General features: G+C 32.3%; 1 protein-coding gene across 1 annotated transcript in view; it reads right to left on the bottom strand.

The window, feature by feature from the left end:
- Nucleotides 1-21,142, bottom strand: part of LOC114329590 (uncharacterized) — a 115,113-nt gene that overhangs the window by 25,080 nt on the left and 68,891 nt on the right. Inside the window, exon 3 of the mRNA XM_028278790.2 lies at nt 11,646-11,904. Within this exon, the coding sequence (XP_028134591.2) occupies nt 11,646-11,904 (259 nt within the window). The remainder of the gene's footprint in view (nt 1-11,645; nt 11,905-21,142) is intronic.

Genomic DNA, 21,142 nt, shown 5'->3' on the forward strand with positions numbered 1-21,142 from the left:
TTTTTATTTAATTTTATTTCATTTTATTTAATGATATTTAATTTTAATTTAATTTTATTTTGATTAATCAGCACCTATATAGTTGGACAACCCCAAACCCAATTATAAATACAGGGTTGTTTTGAATGTAGATAAAATAAAGCGGTTATATTCATTATAAGATAAACAAATTTAAGATTGTAACTGTTGCACTACAAACTTTATTTTGTTACTTCTAACTAAATTATTTTATTACTTCAAACATCATGTGTAATTAATTAAAAATAATAATAAAACCTCATTCACATCGAGCATTTTTTGTTTATTAATTACGAATTCCTTTTGTTTATTTTAAGTTTATTGTATACAAAAGTTTTTTTTTATCTATTGAGGCAGTACGAAGTCTGCCGGGTCAGCTAGTTTTAGATAAAAATCACAAGAGACCTTTTTTGCTAAAAATGACCCAACGTAAAAAATTGTACGAAGTGAAAAAATTGATTTTTTTAATTTGTTTAAAAAAATTGTGGCTAATAATGCCAATACACAAGAAAGGAGATAACAAAGATTGTAACAATAAATTATAGGGAACTAACATTATTAAGCACAATAACAAAAATATACGAGAAAATAATAAAGAAAAGATTAAGATTGATCACAGAAAAAACATTAACGGAATCTCAAAGTGGATTTACAGAAGGTAGAAGTACACAGGATCATATATTCACTTTGAAAGAAGTTATTAGCAGGAAGTGGATGGCGGAGAAACCCATATATTTAGCCTTTACGGACATGGAAAAGGTATTTGATAAAGTAAATAGAGCAACAATTTGGAAACGTTTAAAAATAAAAAATGTAAATCAGAAACTGATAAGGGTAATACAAAGTTTATATAAAGAAACAAATGACTGTGCAATAAGCTATTATGATATCAGAAAAATTTTCTACAAATGTAGGAGTTAGACCGGGAGGGGGATTGAGTCCGCTTCTAATTATAATATTTATGGATGAAATAATAAGAGAAACGAAACAAAGAACTAAACCAATATACTTAGGATATAGGAAATTAGAACAAATAGGGATGACAGAATGTGCATTTGCGGATGATGTGGTTATTACATCAGGAAACGAGAAAGACCTAAGAGAAAGCTTGATAGTATGGAATGAGGTATTAACAAAATACGGTATGAAATTGAACAAGAGTAAGACAAAAGCAATGGTAACAGATAGAAATAGGAAAAGCATAAATATGCAAATAGATGGAGTAGAAATAGAGTACCTAAGTCAGTATATATTAATACCTAGGTGTAATATTTGAAGAAAACGGAAAACAAGAAACATATATAAACTATAGGATACAAAAAACAAATAGACTATATTATGCAATAAACAGTGGATTTGTAAATAGACGAGAAATATCAAGAAAAACGAAAATGAGTGTATACAAAACTGTGTATAGACCTGTACTCACATATGGACGTGAATCGTGGATATTGTCAAAATGGGATAAAAGTAAACTGCATACAATAGAAATGAAATATTTAAGAAGAGTAATGGTAAAGTGACAAGAAGGGATTAAGTTAAGAATATAAAAATAAGAGAAGAATTAGAAATAGAACCATTAGAAACTTATATAGAAGAAAGACGGCTGGGTTGGTAGGGACACCTTCAAGGAATTAGTGATAATATACCTGTTAAAAGAATTTGGGAAAGTAGAAATATAGAAAGGAAAATACGTGGTAGACCAAGAAAATAGTGGAATGCAGTAATAATAGATATTTTGGAAAAGAGGGGAACAACATGGAACGATGCCAAAAAATTAACAGAGGAGAGAAAGATATGGAAAAAATTTGCGAAGAACAAAAAATATTGAAAGAATCAGAAACAGCTCCCTACACCTCAGGGTAGAAGGAATTAATAATAGGATTATATATATTAAAAAAAATTGTCTAAAAAATTTTCCGACCGTGGCACCTCCCGGCATCCTGTGGATTTGTTATAAAGACCTCCTTTTGAGTAAGTTTGTTCAAAAAAACGAATCGGAATAATTTATCTAACGGGAGCGACGATACAGCTTGGACTAAAATGAAACGAGCAGAAAATTGTTTATAAAGGTTTAGCGGTTTTCGGTTAGATAATGGCTACGACCTTTGTTGTTTACGCAGATTGTGATTGTTTGTTTTTCAATTATTTTAATAAATTGTTCGAACGACGTGTATAAACACTTAAATTTTCATAAATTATAGACATTGAAGGTATAATGCAGCTATTATTAATAAATATTCATTTTAAGCGATTTGTCCTTTCAATTTGGTGTTTGAAGCAGCTTACGCAAACCAGAATTAACATAAACCACATTATACTGTTATGACAGTTCTGTAAGATTTGTCCCGTATAGAAGGAATCCTTTGACGGAAAAGAAGTATTAAAAATATAGAATGTTCTACTAGATGTCATCGAAATTATTCCGTAATGTCTCGTAAGGTTTGGAACTCCAGACAATGTATACAGGGGGTCCAGAAACTCTACCGACAAACGAAGACAAGAGATTCTTCTGATAATTTAAAGACAATTTAACCAACTTCATCTAGTCCGAGAATGCTTCCTAAGGGAGCTAGAGCTCTTTGAAAATGTCGTTTTGTAATTAGTGTTTCTTAAATACCTCCAGAACGCTTCAACTTAGAAAAACGAAAATCGGTGCGTATATTTATCTTCCAGAGATAAATCGATTTCATCTATTGCGAATTTCTAGTACCAAGCATAGGCGTCCGTTTTGGGTAGGGCAACGGTTATTTTATCACATAAATTTTACTCACTATTAAATTGTGAGGTATTCTAGTACTAAAAGGTACTCTTGCTTTAAGTCGATAGGACACACGGTTTTCTCGAAAAATCGATTTGAAAATTTTTCGTTTTTTGAATTTGAAAAAAAATTAAAAATTTTTTTCAAAAAATAAACGGTGTATTTTACCAACTTAAAGCAAGAGTAACTTTTAGTACTAAAATAACTCATAACTTAATAATCTAGAGTCAAAAATGCTTAAAATTTAAGACAAAAATGTTATGCGATAAAATAACCGTTGACCTACCCAAAACGGACACATATGACCCGTACTTGAAATTCGTAATTAATAAAATCGATCCATCTCTGAAATATAAATAAACGTACCAGTTTTCGGATTTTTAAATACTAGTTTTTTTTTGAAATTTTTTTTTGAAATTTTTTTTGGAAATTCAAAAAAAGAAAAAATTTCAAATCGATTTTTCTAGAAAACGGTGTATTCTATCGACTTAAAACAAGAATACCTTTTAATTGATAAATACCTCACAATTTAATAATTCAGAGCCAAAAATGCTTAAAAGTTAAAGACGAAAAAGTTATACGATAAAATAACCGTTGCCCTACCCAAAACGGACGCCTATGACCGGTACTAGAAATTCGCAATGCATGGAATCGATTTATCTATGGAAGATAAATATGTGTAACAAATTTTGTTTTTCTCAATAGAAGCGTTCTGGAGTTATTTAAGAAAAACTAATTACAAGACTCCATCTTCAAACAGCTCTAGCTCCCTGAGGAAGCATTTTCGGACTAGGTGAATTGGGTTAACATATCTTAAAATTATCTGAGGAATCTCCTGTCTTCGTTTGTCGGTAGAGTTTCTGGACACCCTGTATTAACAGGAATTTGAAGAAAGGAATCTTACAGAACTTATACTCTTTAAACATCCCAACCTTAGCGCTCATATTACACGCAATGCTGAAGAAAGAATTGACCTGAGAATGTGGGATCTTCTTCTTAATGTACCATTTCCTCTCAGCACGTTGATTACTATACCTCTCTTAATTTTATTCACTGCCACCCTAAATAGCATGCTTGAATCAATACCATACCAATCTTGCAACTTCATCAACCATGAAGTTTTTCGTCCTGGACTGCGTTTACCTGCTATTTTCCCTTGCATAATATTTTATACGAACTTCCTGGGCCCATTAATCCCAAGTACCTGCTGCCCCATTGCCGAGAAAGTTGGGGATTAAGTCTTAATGACCGGAAATTCCAAATTTGATTATAGTTGAAAGTAATAATATAAATATTTTCAGTTATTCACTTCAGTTGCAAGTATTACGGTATAGTGTCCGGTTTTTTCCGTTAGTGTTTAACTTTTAAATGGCGAATCAAACGACTATGTTTAGTCAAAGGGGAGAATTTTTATTAATAATTAATGAATATAAATATTCAAAGGCCCACGTCTCCAAAGATGGAAAAGTTAGATGGCGATGCATCAAAAAAGGGTGTCAACAAAAAGTGTACACAAAGGAAGGTGATGAAAATTACGTTATTCTTGAAAAAGCATCGGTGGAGCATAATCATGCTCCAGATATCCACGTTGATCGGCAAATTTTTAGCAATTCTACAAAGAGGAAAGCTGTAGAAGATATATGTCAAAGACCTTTAAAGATTGTCCACAAGGAATTGAGGAAGGAAAATTTCAGCAATTTACCGCTGACGACGAAAGACATTTCTTGCGTTCGAAGAAATATCTATGCTGCAAGATGAAAATCCACACCATCATTGCCCAAGTCACAGGAAGAAGTTCTACAAGTGTTAGTGAACTTAAATTTAAAAACAAATACAGGTGAAAACTTTTTATTATCTACGAAAAATAATTCCGCAATTTTTAGTTGTTTCACATTCTTTACTTTTTGTGTAATGTAGATTCTTTGTATGTAGATGGAACTTTTCAATACTGTTCTAAATACTTTTGTGAGATGTTTACTATAATACATGGCTACAAAAATGGTTTTTATGTTCCTCTAGTATTTTGTTTGTTACCAAATAAATCACAACAATCGTACAAAAGTAGTTTTGATACACTAATAACAATATGTACAGATTTGAATTTAAATTTCAAACCGAAGCGAATAATTTCTGATTTTGAAATAGCAATTCAAAATGCAGCCAAGTTAGTGTGGCCAGACATTATTATTTTTTGTTGCAAATTTCATTTAACACAAAATTGGTAGCGAAAAATTCAAAATTTAGGTTTGTCCTCGGAATATAAAAATCAAATTGTTATTGGAAAATATTTAAAATTGTTTTTCGGCATTCCTTATTTAGATCCAAATGATGTTGGTGACTTTTTTTCTGATAAACTTTTTAATATTATGCCAGAAGATGACAGAGTTTTGCAATTTTGTGATTACCTAGTTGATAATTATTTAACGGAAGATTCTACATTTCCACCTTACATGTGGGCTTCAAATTCATCATCTCTTATATTTACTACAAACGCATGTGAATGATTTCACTCGAAATTTAACGAATGTTTTTATAAATCACATCCTGACATATTTAAATTTACAGACATTTTGTTAAATTTTCAAGCAGAAGTATATGTGAAAATTAGAACTGCACATAGATTCGAAGAAACTTGACAAAACGGCAAAAAGAAAAGTTGATTTTATTGACTATGTATTTCACTAGACTGTTTTTAACTGATAAAACTTCATAGTAACGCATCGTTTCCTACTGACAAATCTCCTTAGCGACGTGATTTCTCAGCGACAAAATTATGACAGATCCGTCACGAAAGTGTCTGGTAATAACAAATAAATAAAGATTATATTTCGTTGATACGGTGCATTAATTGTCTCGTGAAATAGTCTTGTCGAATATCATTCGAGAGAAAATTAATTACCGGCAAAATTTTCTCCTGGTTTCATTCAAGTTCGTTGCCTTTTGGTAATTTTCGTTTATGAAATTTTGACAAAATCACTCGACTGACGTCTCGTGATTTAAGTCAAAATTTAATTCGCGAAAATTGCCAGGCAACAAACTTTCATACCAGTAGAAAATATTGCCGGCAAAATTTTCTCTCTTGTGATATTATATACGAAAATAGGCTAAATGAATATTACGTTAATCAAAACATTACTAAATTAGACTTCATGAAGTCAGTTTGCAATTATTATGCAGCTAACTTTTAAAATGTAAAATATAGTGTTCACTCTTACTTATTTTAATCACTAATCAGACATTAGAATTAAGCATTGTTATTGTTTAACTTTAGTTTTTGTTATTGTATAAGTATAAGTTAATGTAGATTTATAAATAAACTTTATTCGATTATATTGCTATAGTTTCATTATTTAATCATTTAAAATTTTCGCTCATGCTTTGGGAATTGGGTTCCTTTTTGAATACAATAAAGTAAAATACAGTCGGAAAAATGAAAGAATACCCATGAACGATCACATCAATCACTTATTTTGTATTTGCTGTCCTTTTCTATAACAAACGTTTGTTATTTATAGAAAAAGACAGCAAATACAAAATAAGTGATTGATGTGATCGTTCATGGGCATTCTTTCATTTTTCCGACTGTAAAAACTATATATATTCACAAAAATATTGGTTAAGTACCTAGGTAGCGTGGGGCAGTTCGTAGTCGCTTTTAATCCTACTATAAAACTGAACCCATGAAAATCTAGGTAGCGTTCGTAGTCGACCTATTTGGGACCTCTCATTACATATCCGAAATACTCCCAGCTATCTCTTCTTGATGCTTTTTATAATCTCAGCAGTCTTGCTGAGACGTTCTAGTATTGTGGAGTTTCTAATCTTCTCCACCCAATAGTCCATTCTTTCACGGTTTTTGCCTTAACTTTTAAAGAACCGTTTGGATTGACATGAAATTTGGCATGCGTATAGCTTACATGTCGAAGAAAAAAAGTGATATTGTGCCGATGTGTGCTTTTGCCCTGGGGGTGACTTTCACCCCCTCTTGGGGGTGAAAAAATATATGTCCAAAGTAAGTCCGGAAATGGGTAAACTGACTAATTTTAAGTAACTTTTGTTCTATAGAGCTTTTTCGCCAAGTCAACACTTTTCGAGTTATTTGCGAGTGAATATGTTCATTTTTCAACAAAATAACCACATTTTTAGACAGTTTTTCGCAAATAACTCAAAAAGTAAGTATTTTGTGGAAAAAAACGTTCTTAGCAAAAATATAGCCTATAAACAAGTAAAAAAAATGGCGTACGCGTTAGGTCTCTGGATCTCGTAGAACCAGAGTTATAGCCAATGAAATATAGATTCATATTCACCAAATTTCAAATAGAATATTTCGACGTAAAATATCCAAAAAATTAAGCACTTTTTGGGGAAAACCCATTATAACTTTTTTAAAATGTTTAAAAAAAGCTTTAATTCTGTTTTTACAAAAAGTTTCTAGCATTAAATTTAAGCAAGTTACGCTCAAAATAAAGTTGGTCCCTTTTGTTTTTGCAAAAAAAAAATCGGGAAGACCACCCCCTAATTAGCAACTTAAATGAAATTAATTGTTACTGCTCCACAAATTATTTTTCTTATGTTGTGTTTATATGATCTGTAAGTTTCATCGATTCAAAGTGCTTATTTTTGAAAAAATTTGGTTTCAAAAGAAAATTTTTAAAAATTTCAATTTTGAAAAATATACTTTTTTTCAAAATAACTTAAAAATTGTTAGAGATATCAAAAATCTCGAAAAACAAAAAAGTCATATTTGCTCTTCTGAATATCATGTATTTTTTTGTTTTTCTGGTAGACAAAAATTGATTAAGATTTGGTGTTTCTAAATTTGCATACATTCGTGATCAGTGACTTGTTCAAACCCTTTTAACTACGGCCCTTTCAATAATAAGTACTTTGAACCGATGAAACTTACAGATCATATAAAAAATATATACACGAATCAAGAAACTTGTGAAGTCGTAACGATTAAGTTCATTTAAGATACTAATTAGGGGGTGATTTTCTCGATTTTTTTTACCAAAACCAAAAGGGACTAAGGGTACTTTATTTTGAGCGTAACTTGTTTAATTTTGATGCTTGAAATTTTTTTTATAAAACAAAAATGAAGCTTTTTTTAAACACTTTAAATTAAGTTGTAATGAGTTTTCCCCAATGAACTGTCAACACCGATGGAATGGGCAAGAAGTGAATTTAATGACGCCAGGATGAGATAGCGCTAGTCAGGGAAGGAGGGAAGATAATGGCCATCTTTCGTAAACAAAAAATTTATAGTGGTAGTCAGCGTTGCCGGCTTGGGGTATTTTTCCATAATTTTGGAGTAATTTGAAAGCGTCTAGAGGAATTTTTCTAAGCAGAAATGGTTGGGGAGGGACAATTATGAGATATTTTAAGGGGTCATGGTAAATTAAATGTGCGTATATACGTATGTAGAACTGTATAATTATACTCTCATATAATCGAAGACGATAGGACCTATGAATTATTTCCAGGGCCTTCTGTTGATAAGTAGTATAATTTTGGTTTACTGTTCTCTACATTTGCCTACTAATTTATTAAAATGCGGCAAAAATTTAAATTTAAGGGGTTTGAGCTTCAATTTGAGGGAATTTCAGTTTCTAAGTGGGGATTTATAAAATCACATCTGGCAACTCTGGTCATTATGATAATATCCAACCAATGAAGGAGTCAAAATTTCCCTGACAAGCTCTGTCTCTCTCTAGGACCTCTCACTTGTATGTTGGCCGCAATCTCGCTTCACTGTTTGAATGGGATGGAGCCATTCCATCCGTGTTGACAGTTCATTGGTTTTCCCCGAAATGTGCTTCATTTTTGGTTATTTCACGTTAAAGTATTCCCATTTGGAATTTGACGAATATGAACTTATTTTTCATTAGCTATAACTCTGCTTCTGCTAGGTGTAAAGACGTGATGTATACATCATTTTTTTAAAATTTTTACAGGCTATATTTTTGCTAAGAATGTTTTTTCGACAAAATACTTACTATTTAAGTTATTTGCGAAAAACCGTTTAAAAACGTGGTTATTTTGTTGAAAAAATGAACATATTCACTGCCAAATAACTCGAAAAGTATTGACTTAGTGAAAAAACTCTAGAGAACAAAAGTTACTTAAAATTAGCCAGTTTATCCATTTCTTGACTTTCTTTGGACGAATATTTTTTCACCCCCATGAGGGGGTGAAAACCACCCCCAGGGCAAAAGCACATATCGGCACAATATCACTTTTTTTCTTTGACTTGTTAGCTATGTGTATGCCAAATTTCATGTCAATCCAAGCGGTTCTTTAGAATTTAGAGGTTTTGCAATATTTTACCGTTAAAGAACGGACTACAACACACTTTTAAAATTCTTCTGTAGCACCGCATTCGAAAGCCACAAGGCGCTTTAGATCGATTTTATTCATAGTCCAAGACTCTACACCATAAAGTAGACCGAGAACACGTAGCAGCGAAGTAGGCGGATCCTCAACCACTTCTTCTTCTTTAATCTATTCGCTATAAAAAATTATTGGCAAAATTCGATAACTTTTCTACCCCTTTCATTTATGTTTCCCAGGCCGTATTTTTATATATACTCCTGTACATTCTTCAAATTTTTCTTCCCCAAACTGTGCAAATTTTGCGTTAAAATTTCCCAGTATAAATTGTTACCTCTTAATTTTAATGGATTTTGAAATAATTGTCTAAGTTTTCGTAGAAAGTTTCAATGGCGCTCTGTGTTTTGAAACTGTTTTCTTGTGGCGTGTTTATTATTTAAGCATTAGGTTTATATGGGATTGAGTCACAATTATTGATAAACAACCAAAACAGCTGTTACAAAAAATAGCTTATGACTTTTAAATAAGTCGTTGACATTTGCAGGCCATGTGTGTTTTAATCATATTACTGAAGCGTTACTTTTGTTCACGGATTTAGTATACGAATACTCTGTATTGCAAAGAATTTTTTAACGACCCACTTTACAAGCACAATGCATTTTATAATAACATCGAATTCAGTCCAGCCGGGTCAAGTCAAAACGAAAAACGAGAAAGAAGACGAAGTGGACTGGACTGGACTGACCCTGGAACAGTAAAACAAGTTGACGAAAGGAATTTCCGCCGGATTCTGAAAATACCGTATTTGCATATAACAGTTCGCATTGCATATATATTTATACAGTCTTTTATGACTGTATAACATTTTGCTATATACAGGGTGTAACAAAAAAAATAATGTGTGTGTACTTTGTACGCACGTAAGAAGATATTCTTCTATTATATAATAGGTAATTTAAACGAAGTAAATATACTTAAAAGGTTATTTGTATTTTATTTAAAAATCAAACTAACTTTCTTATCTACCACTTTAAAAAAATTTTTATTAAAACAACCAAAAATAAAAAAAATATGAATCGCCCAGGAATTGAACCCGCAACCTTCCAATCTCAGTGCTAACGCATTTCCCACTACTCCAGCGAGGCCCTAGAAATAGACATGTAAGTTTCGGATATAATTACACAACACGGCGACATATAGTGTAAAAATATTATGCTTACATAATATTTTATTATTTTACTACAGGGAAACACAAATCCAAAAACACAAGAATTATAATAAATAATACATTTCCTAAAACCACTAATATATTCTTTTAATGACTTATTTGCACAGTTACAGATACATACATACCTATCTTGAAAGATTAGCAATGAACTACATACTGTCAGAACTACATACTGTCAGTGTGTTTAAATATCTAGGCATCACACTATCTAGCTGCGGAAGGCTCGAAACAGAAGTGGCAGATAAAGTGAATAGAGCAAACAGAGCCGCAGGTTGCCTGAATGACACAATATGTAGAAATAAAAATATCGGAAAAAAATGAAAGGTAGAATTTACAAAACAGTCATCAGACCAATAATGACATACGCGGCAGAAACACGACTCAACACAGAGAGGACAAAAAGATTGCTCGAAACAGCGGAGGTGAAAACCCTTCGAAAAATAGATGGTAAGACTTTATGGGACAGAGCTAGAAGTACAGATATACGACGGAGATGCAAGGTGGACAACATTAATAACTGGGTAAAAAACAGAAGAATAGAATGGAATGACCACTTAAGCCGAATGACAACAAATATAGTAGTAAGGACAGCGAGAGACGGTTCCTCAATAGGAAGACGATCAGTGGGAAGAACAAAAATGGATGGAACGACAACTTACTAGAGGCACATTGAAAAAACAGACAGTCATGTCTATACAAAAAGAAGAAGAAGAAAAATATGGACTTGAAAGCTGGACACTGAAGTAAGAACACATAATAAGCTACAGTCATTTGAAATAAATGTTGTTTTAGAAGGATGCTTAGAATAGTTTGAACGCAAAAGAAAATGAACGCGGAAGTATTTCGAGAAGCGGGCAAAGGATAAGAGACAGTGATATGAAATGCTAAGCTTGATAATACTGGAAAAGATAAGGTTGAGAAGGTAGTAATATAGGACAAAGGAGAGTGTCGTGGTTAAAACAGTTAAGGGACTGGTTTAAATGCAGTTCCATAGAACTCTTTAGAGCAGCGGTAGATAAGAGTAAAGATAATGATGATGATATCCAACCTCTGATTAGAAGACGGTACTTAAAGAAAAATACATCAAGTGATCCGAACTCGTGGTGATAAAATGACCAAGAAAACCTAAGGAAAATGCAAGGTTTAACACCACCCAGATTGAAAATTTTTAGGAAAAAGTGTAATTCTATTTGCCTCTTTCCTGATGAATCTATATTCTGCATTTATAAAATATTTTCAGTATATTGTGGACGATCAAATGTTGTGATGCATCGCAGCAATATCAATTTTGTGAACTTGTGAACTTACCTTCTCGTACTATGAGTCAAAATGGGCAAATTCTCCTGCACCAAGACGAAGGTGGCGACAGTGGTATCGTTGACTTGACTGCCGCATTCGGTGTGATTTATGCGCAGCGTGTACACGTCTCTGGGACTATCGGGCTCGCCATCGATAGCACATCTCTCGCCGTCCGCCGCCTCCACAGCGATCCTGCCCCCGAAGAAGGGGCCCGTGGAGACCTCTATTTCACTGGCGTGCGGAAGGCATTGTGTCGCTTTGGCGGAAACTGAAAACAATAAGCGAGAGAAAAACATAAATTTATAAGGATCAAAAATAAAAGAGGCTAAGGAAAAGTGGTTGATGGATAAAAGATCATTATGATTTACATAAAAAAGTTAGAGAAATATAAGGTAAAACAAGCACAAGCACACGTATTCGATTAATTGACAAAAACAATTTACCTATTAAGGGGGTAGACGCAAAATCTTGGTCCAATTCTATTTAAAAGCATCAATTTTTTCAAATCCTGAGAAAACTCATAAATATCTTTGAAAAATTTAAACGCAGAATGAAAGATTACATTATTACCGAGGGCCAAAACTTCTATTATAATGTTTATTTTAATAAATTACAGGGATGAAAAAAAAAAGAGAAAATTCAGTGTGATTTTTAATTTCAAATATCTCATTCAAAAGAAACTTCTTGTTTATTCTATGAGACTTTCGAACCTCGTCTAATAATGTTATCTTTCATTCTACGTTTATTTTCAAAAATATTTATTATGAAAGGGGAGCCAAGCAGGGATTTTTGCAGTTACCAAGAAAGGTAACTGCAAATTGGGGAGAAAAACCCAATTGAAATAAAACAAGAAGTACGAATTAAATAAATTGACGATTTTTTCGCGGACACAAGAACTGAAACAAGACAGCGAGGAAGTTCCAATAATATTAAAATCTGAAGTTCGCCATGCAATAAACAACTCAAAATTTGGCAGAACCACTGGGCCGGATACAGTTCATATCAAGCTGATTAAATTTGTAGATGAAGATAATTTAACTGCAATAACTATCCTCATTAACAACATATACAAATCTGATCAGATGCTTACAGAATGGCTACTATCGATCTTTGTTCCGCTACCAAAAACCAAGAACCCCAAACACTGGAATGACTATAGATTATTCAGCTTAACGTCACAATTATTAAAAACAGTGAAGTAGATATGAGTAGTAGATAGTTTGGCTTTCGTAATTGCTTCGGAACAGTAGCTAGAGTACCTACTACAGAATTGTATAGTTTCACAACTTTTGCAAAAAAATGTCGAGACTAACAAAAAGGTTTTTACATCACATTTGTAGACTATGAGAAAGCTTTCGAAAAAGTTAAACTTAACATTCTCATGACTCGACAAAAATGATATTAACATGAGTGAGAAATCTCTCATAATCTCTCATAAATTTAGAAACAGTAAGCGAATACATCTACCTGGGACAGATAATGAAATTGAACAAAGACAATCAAACTGCCGAAATTACCAGAAGAATACATAAGGCTAGCGTGGGTAGGATTTGAAAAACTGAGTTGGATCTTGAAAAACACTAAAATAGGACAATATTTGAAATCCAGAGTTTACGATCAGTGTATCCTCCCTATACTTACGTATGGTTCACATACGTGAACACTCACCAAGGCCAATATAAATAAAATAATAAAGCCACAAGAACGATGGAAAGATCAATGCTCGGGGTGAGACTTATAGAAAAAAAAAACAAAAAAAATAGTTTAGAAGCAAAACCAAAAAAAAGACGCAGGGGAACATGCTACCAAATTAAAATGGAGCTTCGTAGGACACAATGCCCGACTGAAGGATAAAAGATGGAATTACGAAATACAATAATGGAGACCATCGTTAGGAAGGAGAAGAGAAGAGAAAACACTGGATTGAATTGGGGGAAGCCTATGTCCAAAGTTGGATTACTTCAGTGCGAAGAAGAAGAGAAATCTCTATTGGAACCAATAGGCTGTGGTAACATTAGATGGAAATATCACGGATGCGCAAAAGATAATTAGAGTGAGACAAGGCTGAGTACTTTCATTAGGTACTATTTAACATATACTCCGAAGGGTTAATTACACAAGCAGCACTTGAAAAACTATACAGAAGGGATCAAGATAAATGGTGAAAATATAATTTTTTATTACAGAGGGACTTTCAGCCCTCGGTAATAACGTAATCTTTCATTCTGCGTTTAAATTTTTCAAAAATATTTATTAGTTTTCTCAGGATTCGAAAAAAATTAATCCCTTTAAAAAGCACTGGAGCCGAAATTTTGCGCCCACTTCCGTAAGGGGCATGCATTTTTTCTTTAATAATAATTAGGCTGTATCGTTTTGTAAATAATTAGGTTACATAAATAATTTTTTTTGTAAATAATTTAGGTTCACTCTTTTTGTAAATTATTAGTCTTCTTTCATTATACATTTATTTTCCTCAAAATATTTATTAACTTGTGAATAAATATTTTTTTATACAAAACTTTTCTTGGATTTCATTATTTTGCGCAAATCCTTCAGGAATTTTCAGATTGCGATCGGCACACCGCACACTAGAGCTATATGCATAGGTAGACCGCATCTTCGAGGTAGACCGCATACTATAGTAACACCGAAGAGTCCGTATTTCACTGGCGTGCGGAAGGCATTGTGTCGCTTTTGCGGAAACTGAAAACAATCAACGATTGTTTCGTTTTAGTGAAAGTTAGTAGAGTATTGTTGTTGGTTAGTCTATGTGTTATTGTATTACTACACACGTTATTACTTCGAGATGTACCGTGGTACCGTAAACAATGCCGTACTAATCGTACGGATCTTATTAATCTTGGAATTAGCTGCGACGAGTAACATCGTCAAACAAACAAAATAATTTAATGCAGCAATTGCTAAATACAATTTATTTTATAATAAAAAAAATGTTTCTTGATGTGTAATGTCGTTTTGGTAGAATATCTGTTAAGAAACGATAAAACATAGAACATGTTCTTGTAGGAGAGATAAAAACCAAGCAAATACGGAAAGAAAGAAATTGGAGAACATCAAAAAAAGTTAGGAACAATATAGATCAAACTTTGGACCTAAAATAATTGCACACAAACTGTTATCAAAATTATAGCAAGTCTAATTGATTATTAATATATATGACACAATAAAAGACACCAAATGTTTAGGACAAAGAGAAGAAGATTTTTTATTATACATACACTTGTGGTGTTTACGAGCATAGGCGCAAAATGTCGCCTGTCAAAATGTTCAGTGTTTTAAATGTATTCATTTTTCTCGAATCCTGAGAAAACTAATAAATATTTTTGATAAATTTAAACGCAGAATGAAAGGCTGTATTATTACCAAAAAGTTTGTTTTGAATTAGATATTTGAAATTAAAAGTCACACTACATTTTCTCTTAGTTTTTCACCCCTGTAATTTATTAAAATAAACATTATAGAAGTTTTCAGGGGCTTTTGGCCTCGGTAAGAACGTAATCTTTCATTCTGCGTTTAAATTTTTCAAAAATACTTATTAGTTTTCTCAAGATTCGAAAAAAAATGAATACATTTAAAATACATTGAACATTTTGACAGGCGACATTTTGCGCCTATAACTTTAACCCTGTGGTGTCCTCTTAGTTTATTAAACAACTATGTACTATAGCTAACATACAACACAGTACTACGCTTTATTTTTACACTAGTTAACACCGTACACTAACTCAAATGCTTTTCTTCATTTAAGTCTTGTTTCGCCTGCCATCTGCTTGATAACTTTATCTACATCTTCCATCTCAAGATCCTTGTGGAGGTCGACATTTCTGATATACCAAAAAGCATCAATGATGTCCCTTAATACTTTGTTCGGACACGCGCCAACTCGTAACTCTTAATGACAAATTTTTTCAAATCAAAATGTACACCAGCCAATTCGTAACTTTTCTACTACCTGACCCTCCCAACTCGCAACCTTATACAGGTGAATTCGAAACCATTGTTTACTTCTAATACCCCAGGTAGATAGGTTAAAAGGTAAGAAATAAATTTGAACAGTAACGGATTAAGCCAACACGGGGCATATAGCATATTATGTAAGCGAATGGTTCTTCGTTTGCTCAAAAACATGTTGTGTACTATATGTACCTACCTATAAAAAAATAACAAAAATTTAAATCTCTTAATAAAATAATTGAAACAATATGATATGTATAGATCAGGGCGGATCTGTAAAAAAACGTCTATTTGCGGATGTGCGAGGTGGCATTCGGATTTTTGCAGATAAAGTTAGGTGACAACTTCAATAATAATAATTGACTTATGCTCCTTCTCAAATGTGCCCGGAACATTAATAAAAAAATTAAAATATTTAAAAATTTCGAAAAACATTGATTTTTTTCTAATTTCTTTGCTTATAACTTTAAAACGATTCATTTTGGAGCAAAGTCGTAGGGAAATAAAATAAAGATAATTGACTAGTTAAAAATGTCTTAAATTATTACCCTTTCTGTAAAATAGCAATAAATACAAAATAAGGGGACAAAATAAGCCTTTTCAACAAAAAGTAGACCATTTATAAGTTTGCTAATTTTTTTACATATAAAGAGGCACTCTACCTATCCAACACACTTTACATAATTAAAATCGGATTATCTAAGCGACCTCAGTACTGTTTCAAAGTTATAAACAATTATTTGGCATCTACGTTCACTCATTACGAAATCTGTTACAAGTATTTCAGCCATTTTAACAAAATTTATTTCGACTTTCTCATGTAACTCGTCCAAGAGACAATACCTACATGATGAATAACTTTTACACCACCTTCAAAGAGGGTAATTTATATACAAGTACATACCTGGAATACCGGTATTAGATTATCAACATCGTTAGTAATTACTTAGAAAAGAAAGTTACAAATTCACCGGTACTTGGTGGGTTACCGATTAATTACCTGCGCGCCAGAGTTACCAGTTGGACTGTAATTAGGATGGGGGATTAAAATAGTTACGAATTCACCGGGACCCCTTTGTTCTGGAGTCTCTAAATGATCTGGATATTATTTGAACAACCAACAATTTGGCAACCATACGTCCATACTGACTGGTCTCAGTATTTGTTTATATAGCATTTGTTTGTTATGTATAGACAATGCTGAATTTCTTCTCATCAGCCAATACATTTTCTTGTAACGGATACCCAGTTCTTCCCTTTCCCTTTTAATATGGACCTTCCAGCGAAGTCTCGCATCAAGTGTTATACCTAAGTATTTTGAAGAAGATGTATATATATTTGGGATTCATTTATTCTAATAGGAATATTTTGAATTTTTTTATTTGTAAAATAAACGTGAATTGATTTAGATTCATTCAGTTGATTTTCCATTTTTTAGTCCAATTATGGATTTTATGTATTGTCATCTGTAATTTTTCTGCTGCTTCTTTGCTGGTATCACCTACTGCTACACTGCTAGAATAGCAGTATCATCTACAAAGATGGCTAGTCTCATTTTCCAGTTCAGGTAAGTCGTATGTATATAACAGGTCAAGAACCGGACATAATACGCTTCCTGGAGGGACTCCTGATTTGATTTCGTTTAGATATGTGTACGCGTCTTCTTCCTTAACTCTGCAATATCTGTCAGATATGTATGACTGCAAAATTTCTGAATATTGTTTAGGCATACGAATTTTAATTTTGTAGATTAAACCTTCATGGCATACTTTGTCGAAGGTTTTAAGTATATCTAAACATATTGTAGAACAGACTTTCTTTTCTTCTAATGATGTTCAACTATGTTGGGAATTCTGTAAAGGTACCTGATCAATCGTAGAATTTCTCGTACTTTTTTCTCTTCTGTTATTGGAATCATTCTTTTTAGCAGGAATTTCTCAAAAAGTTTCCACGTTAGTGGTAAAAGTGATATTGGCCTATATTCATTTTGTGATTTTCCTGGTTTTGGTATCATTATAACCTCAATTATTCTCTATGAACTTGGAACATATCTCAATCTAAATGCAGCATTGATTACGTTGGTCAATTTTACTACAGCTTTACAAGGCAGGTTTTCTCTCCTTCTTGTCATATATACCTTTTTCAGTAAGGCTTCTTTTGCCATTGCTATTTTTATTTGTCTGTTACATTCTAAATTACGACGCCCTCTTTTCCCCCTTCTTATTCTTGTCTCGTCCATTCTTGGCATATGTCCATACCAGAGTAATTTCACTTAATTATCGCGTGAAACGAAATCCGTAGACAATAAAAAATAATTTTTCATTAACTATTTTTACCATTTTTCATTGTGGTTTTTTCTATCATTTACTTTCCACCTACTTTGTTTTAAGTACGACTTAATTGCTTCATTTACGAAGCTACTGTATAATTTTGTACTTTTATAATAAAATTGTATCAAAACATGTTCTTTTATATACAAATAAAAACATAAAACGTGTAAGTATTTCCTTAATAAGAATGAAAAAGCAACAAAAACATAAATTGGGTTAATAGACTAGCTTATTCTCTGATAAATGCTAAAATATGTCATTAATTTCGACATTAAGAAGAAGTCGCTAATTAGCACTTTCCTATTCACGCTATCTAATTCCTGCATTAGGAGCAGATAATAAAAATATAACTGTACATAAAACGTAGCGCTAGCACGGCTAAATGTATGACGACTGTTCTGAGCTCTAGGTATCTTAATTATATGGTACGGACACTTTGTTTTTAATGATCCCAATTAAGAGTAAATGCACGACATTTTTATGAAACAAAGACATATAAAACCATTACTGATAGATAAAGCTGTTTTATGTTATATATACGCTTATTTTTGTCGGTACAGGGACTGTTTCTTAAGTTTTGAGATATAAAGATACTATTTTAACCGTTTTTCAAAATTTAATCATCATTAGGGATCTTGGAGAATAGTTATTCTTCCACAGCATGAAAATTTGGAGATAATACCATTAGTCCAGAGAAATAAGATTTTTCTCGTGACACACCCTCCTCCAGGTCAAATCCAAATTTTTTGAGTAGTATGGACATCTATAATAACAACCTATATGTTTCCTGCAGCCGATTTTGATGATATACATAGTTATAAACAAATGAAGATCAAAAAACGGTAAATTTTCACTTTTTTCGTCTATTACCAAAAAGTTAAGCATTTTAAACAAATTTGAGAGTAAGAAACTCATAAATCGTATAAAAAACTTCAATATGGCTTTCGCTGAATATGTCTATCCTTATTGGTTGCTTAAAAAATTGCAAAATAAATCATCAATTTTGAGTTTTTTCTAAATATTCATAACTTATGTAAAAATTAACTTAGAACCTTCTTATTACACGGAATGCTGAGACTTCTGGTGCTTAAATTATACCCTAAATTCAAAGTAATTGGTAAAATAGTTTAAAAGTTATCTAATTTGTTTATCCCAAATTCATTTTTTTGCAACACTATAAGTCAGAAAATTATGAGGTTACGGTAATATTTTGGATAGTTTATGCAAGAAGAAGATTTACACTATTAACTTAATTACAAAAAATGACAAAAAGTAATTTTAAACAGTGTAACACATGTCGATTTTTTGCTTACTTATAAATAATTAGAATAACTTTTTAACCGTTACCCGTAGAAAAATTATTTTTTCATATTTAGAAAGACTGTATTTTTATACACACTTAGAGAGAAAAACAATTATCCTAGGACCATTAGGGACGAAGTTAACCCCCCCTTGAACCAGTCAATGAAAAAATAGTGGAGGGACAACTAAGATGGTTCGGGCACGTGTGTAGAATGTCGAACGAGAGACTTACAAAACGAGTGTTCGAAACGAGAGTGCAGGGGAAAAACAAAAGAGGATGACCAAGAGTTATGTGGGTAGATGAAATCAGGAAAGAAGTCGAGAAGAACGGATTGGCATTGGAAAGTGCAAGAAACCTAACGCAAGATCGGAAAGCATGGAGACTACAATGCCAAACTCAACTCCACCAGCCTTACACCTAAAAGTAGAAAGGCTTAGGACTAAGTGAGTAAGTAAGTAAGAATTATTTTTTGTCATTTTTTTTTAATTAAATTAATAGTGTAAATATTCTTCTTTCATAAACTATCCAAAGTATCACTGTAACTTCATCATTTTCTGACTTATAATGTTGCAAAAAAATGAATTTGGGAAAAACAAATTAAATAACTTTTAAACTATTTTACCAATTGCTTTGAAATTTAGGGTATGATTTAAGCACCAGAAGTCTCAGCATTCCGTGTAACAAGAACTTAATTTTTACATAAGTTATGAATATTTATAAAAACTCAAAATTTATGATTTATTTTGCAATTTTCTAAGCAACCAATAAGGATAGACATATTCAACGAAAGCCATATTGAAGTTTTTTATACGATTTATCAGTTTTTTACTCTTACATTTGTTTAAAATACTTAACTTTTTGGTAATAGACGAAAAAAGCGAAAATTTACCGTTTTTTGATCTTCATTTGTTTATAACTATGTATATCATCAAAATCGGCTGCAGGAAACATATAGGTTATTATTATAGATGTCCATACTACTAAAAAAACGTGTTTTCGGCCTGGAAGGGGTTGTGTCACCAACAGGATATTTTTTTTCCTTATTTTTCTGAACTACATTTTTGCCTTAATTTCCGAATATTTGTATTCCTTGTCCTTGTCCTTGTGTTGAATGAGAATGGCACGAGACTGATTGACCTATGTGACCAGTATTCGTTAAGAATATGTAATGGTTTCTTTAGACATACATATAAAAAACCAGTTGTAGGTCAAAAATCAATAATAAATTATGTAATTGTTAGACCAGAGTCAGTGATTAAGGTTTATCTATCTACAGATACACTAAATGACGAGTGGATCGCTTTTCTTTATACATTCAGACTAGCACCAAAAATGAAAGATATACAAATAATAACAAATGAAGGACGATATGAAAATATGATAACCCAAATACACCTACAGCGGAAGTCATTTGAAGGGACAAAATAACAAAGTGAAATGGAAAATAAAGGGAGATAATCGAATGAAAAAAAGAAGAAAGTTTACCAAAAGTGTCTCATTACAGGAGATCAAAAGACAGAAGAGAATACAGAATGCAAACTTTTGAAATAAAAACGTTCATTTTTTATGTGCCCTGGACCTGATGTTTTGTTGTTTGGATTCAGTTATATCTTCTGCTGTGATTTCGGCCTTCTTCGTTATTATTGTCATGTGGTCTTGTGAGATATACTCCGGTGTATTCTTCTGCTATATCTTTGTGTAACACCTTGTCCACTCCTGTGATGTTATTGCCTGTGAATGAATTATCTGTGTGATATTTTTACTTCGTTCATTACTTGTGATATTTCTTATTTTTTTCCATGCTTTCGTTGATCTGTTTTACTCCATAGTGTTGTCTATGTCTCTGCACATTCTCTAACAGTATTCTTTCTTCTCAAGCAATATTCTTTATTTCACTT

The sequence above is a fragment of the Diabrotica virgifera genome, chromosome 1, assembly GCF_917563875.1.
Source record: "Diabrotica virgifera virgifera chromosome 1, PGI_DIABVI_V3a".
NCBI lineage: Eukaryota > Metazoa > Arthropoda > Insecta > Coleoptera > Chrysomelidae > Diabrotica > Diabrotica virgifera.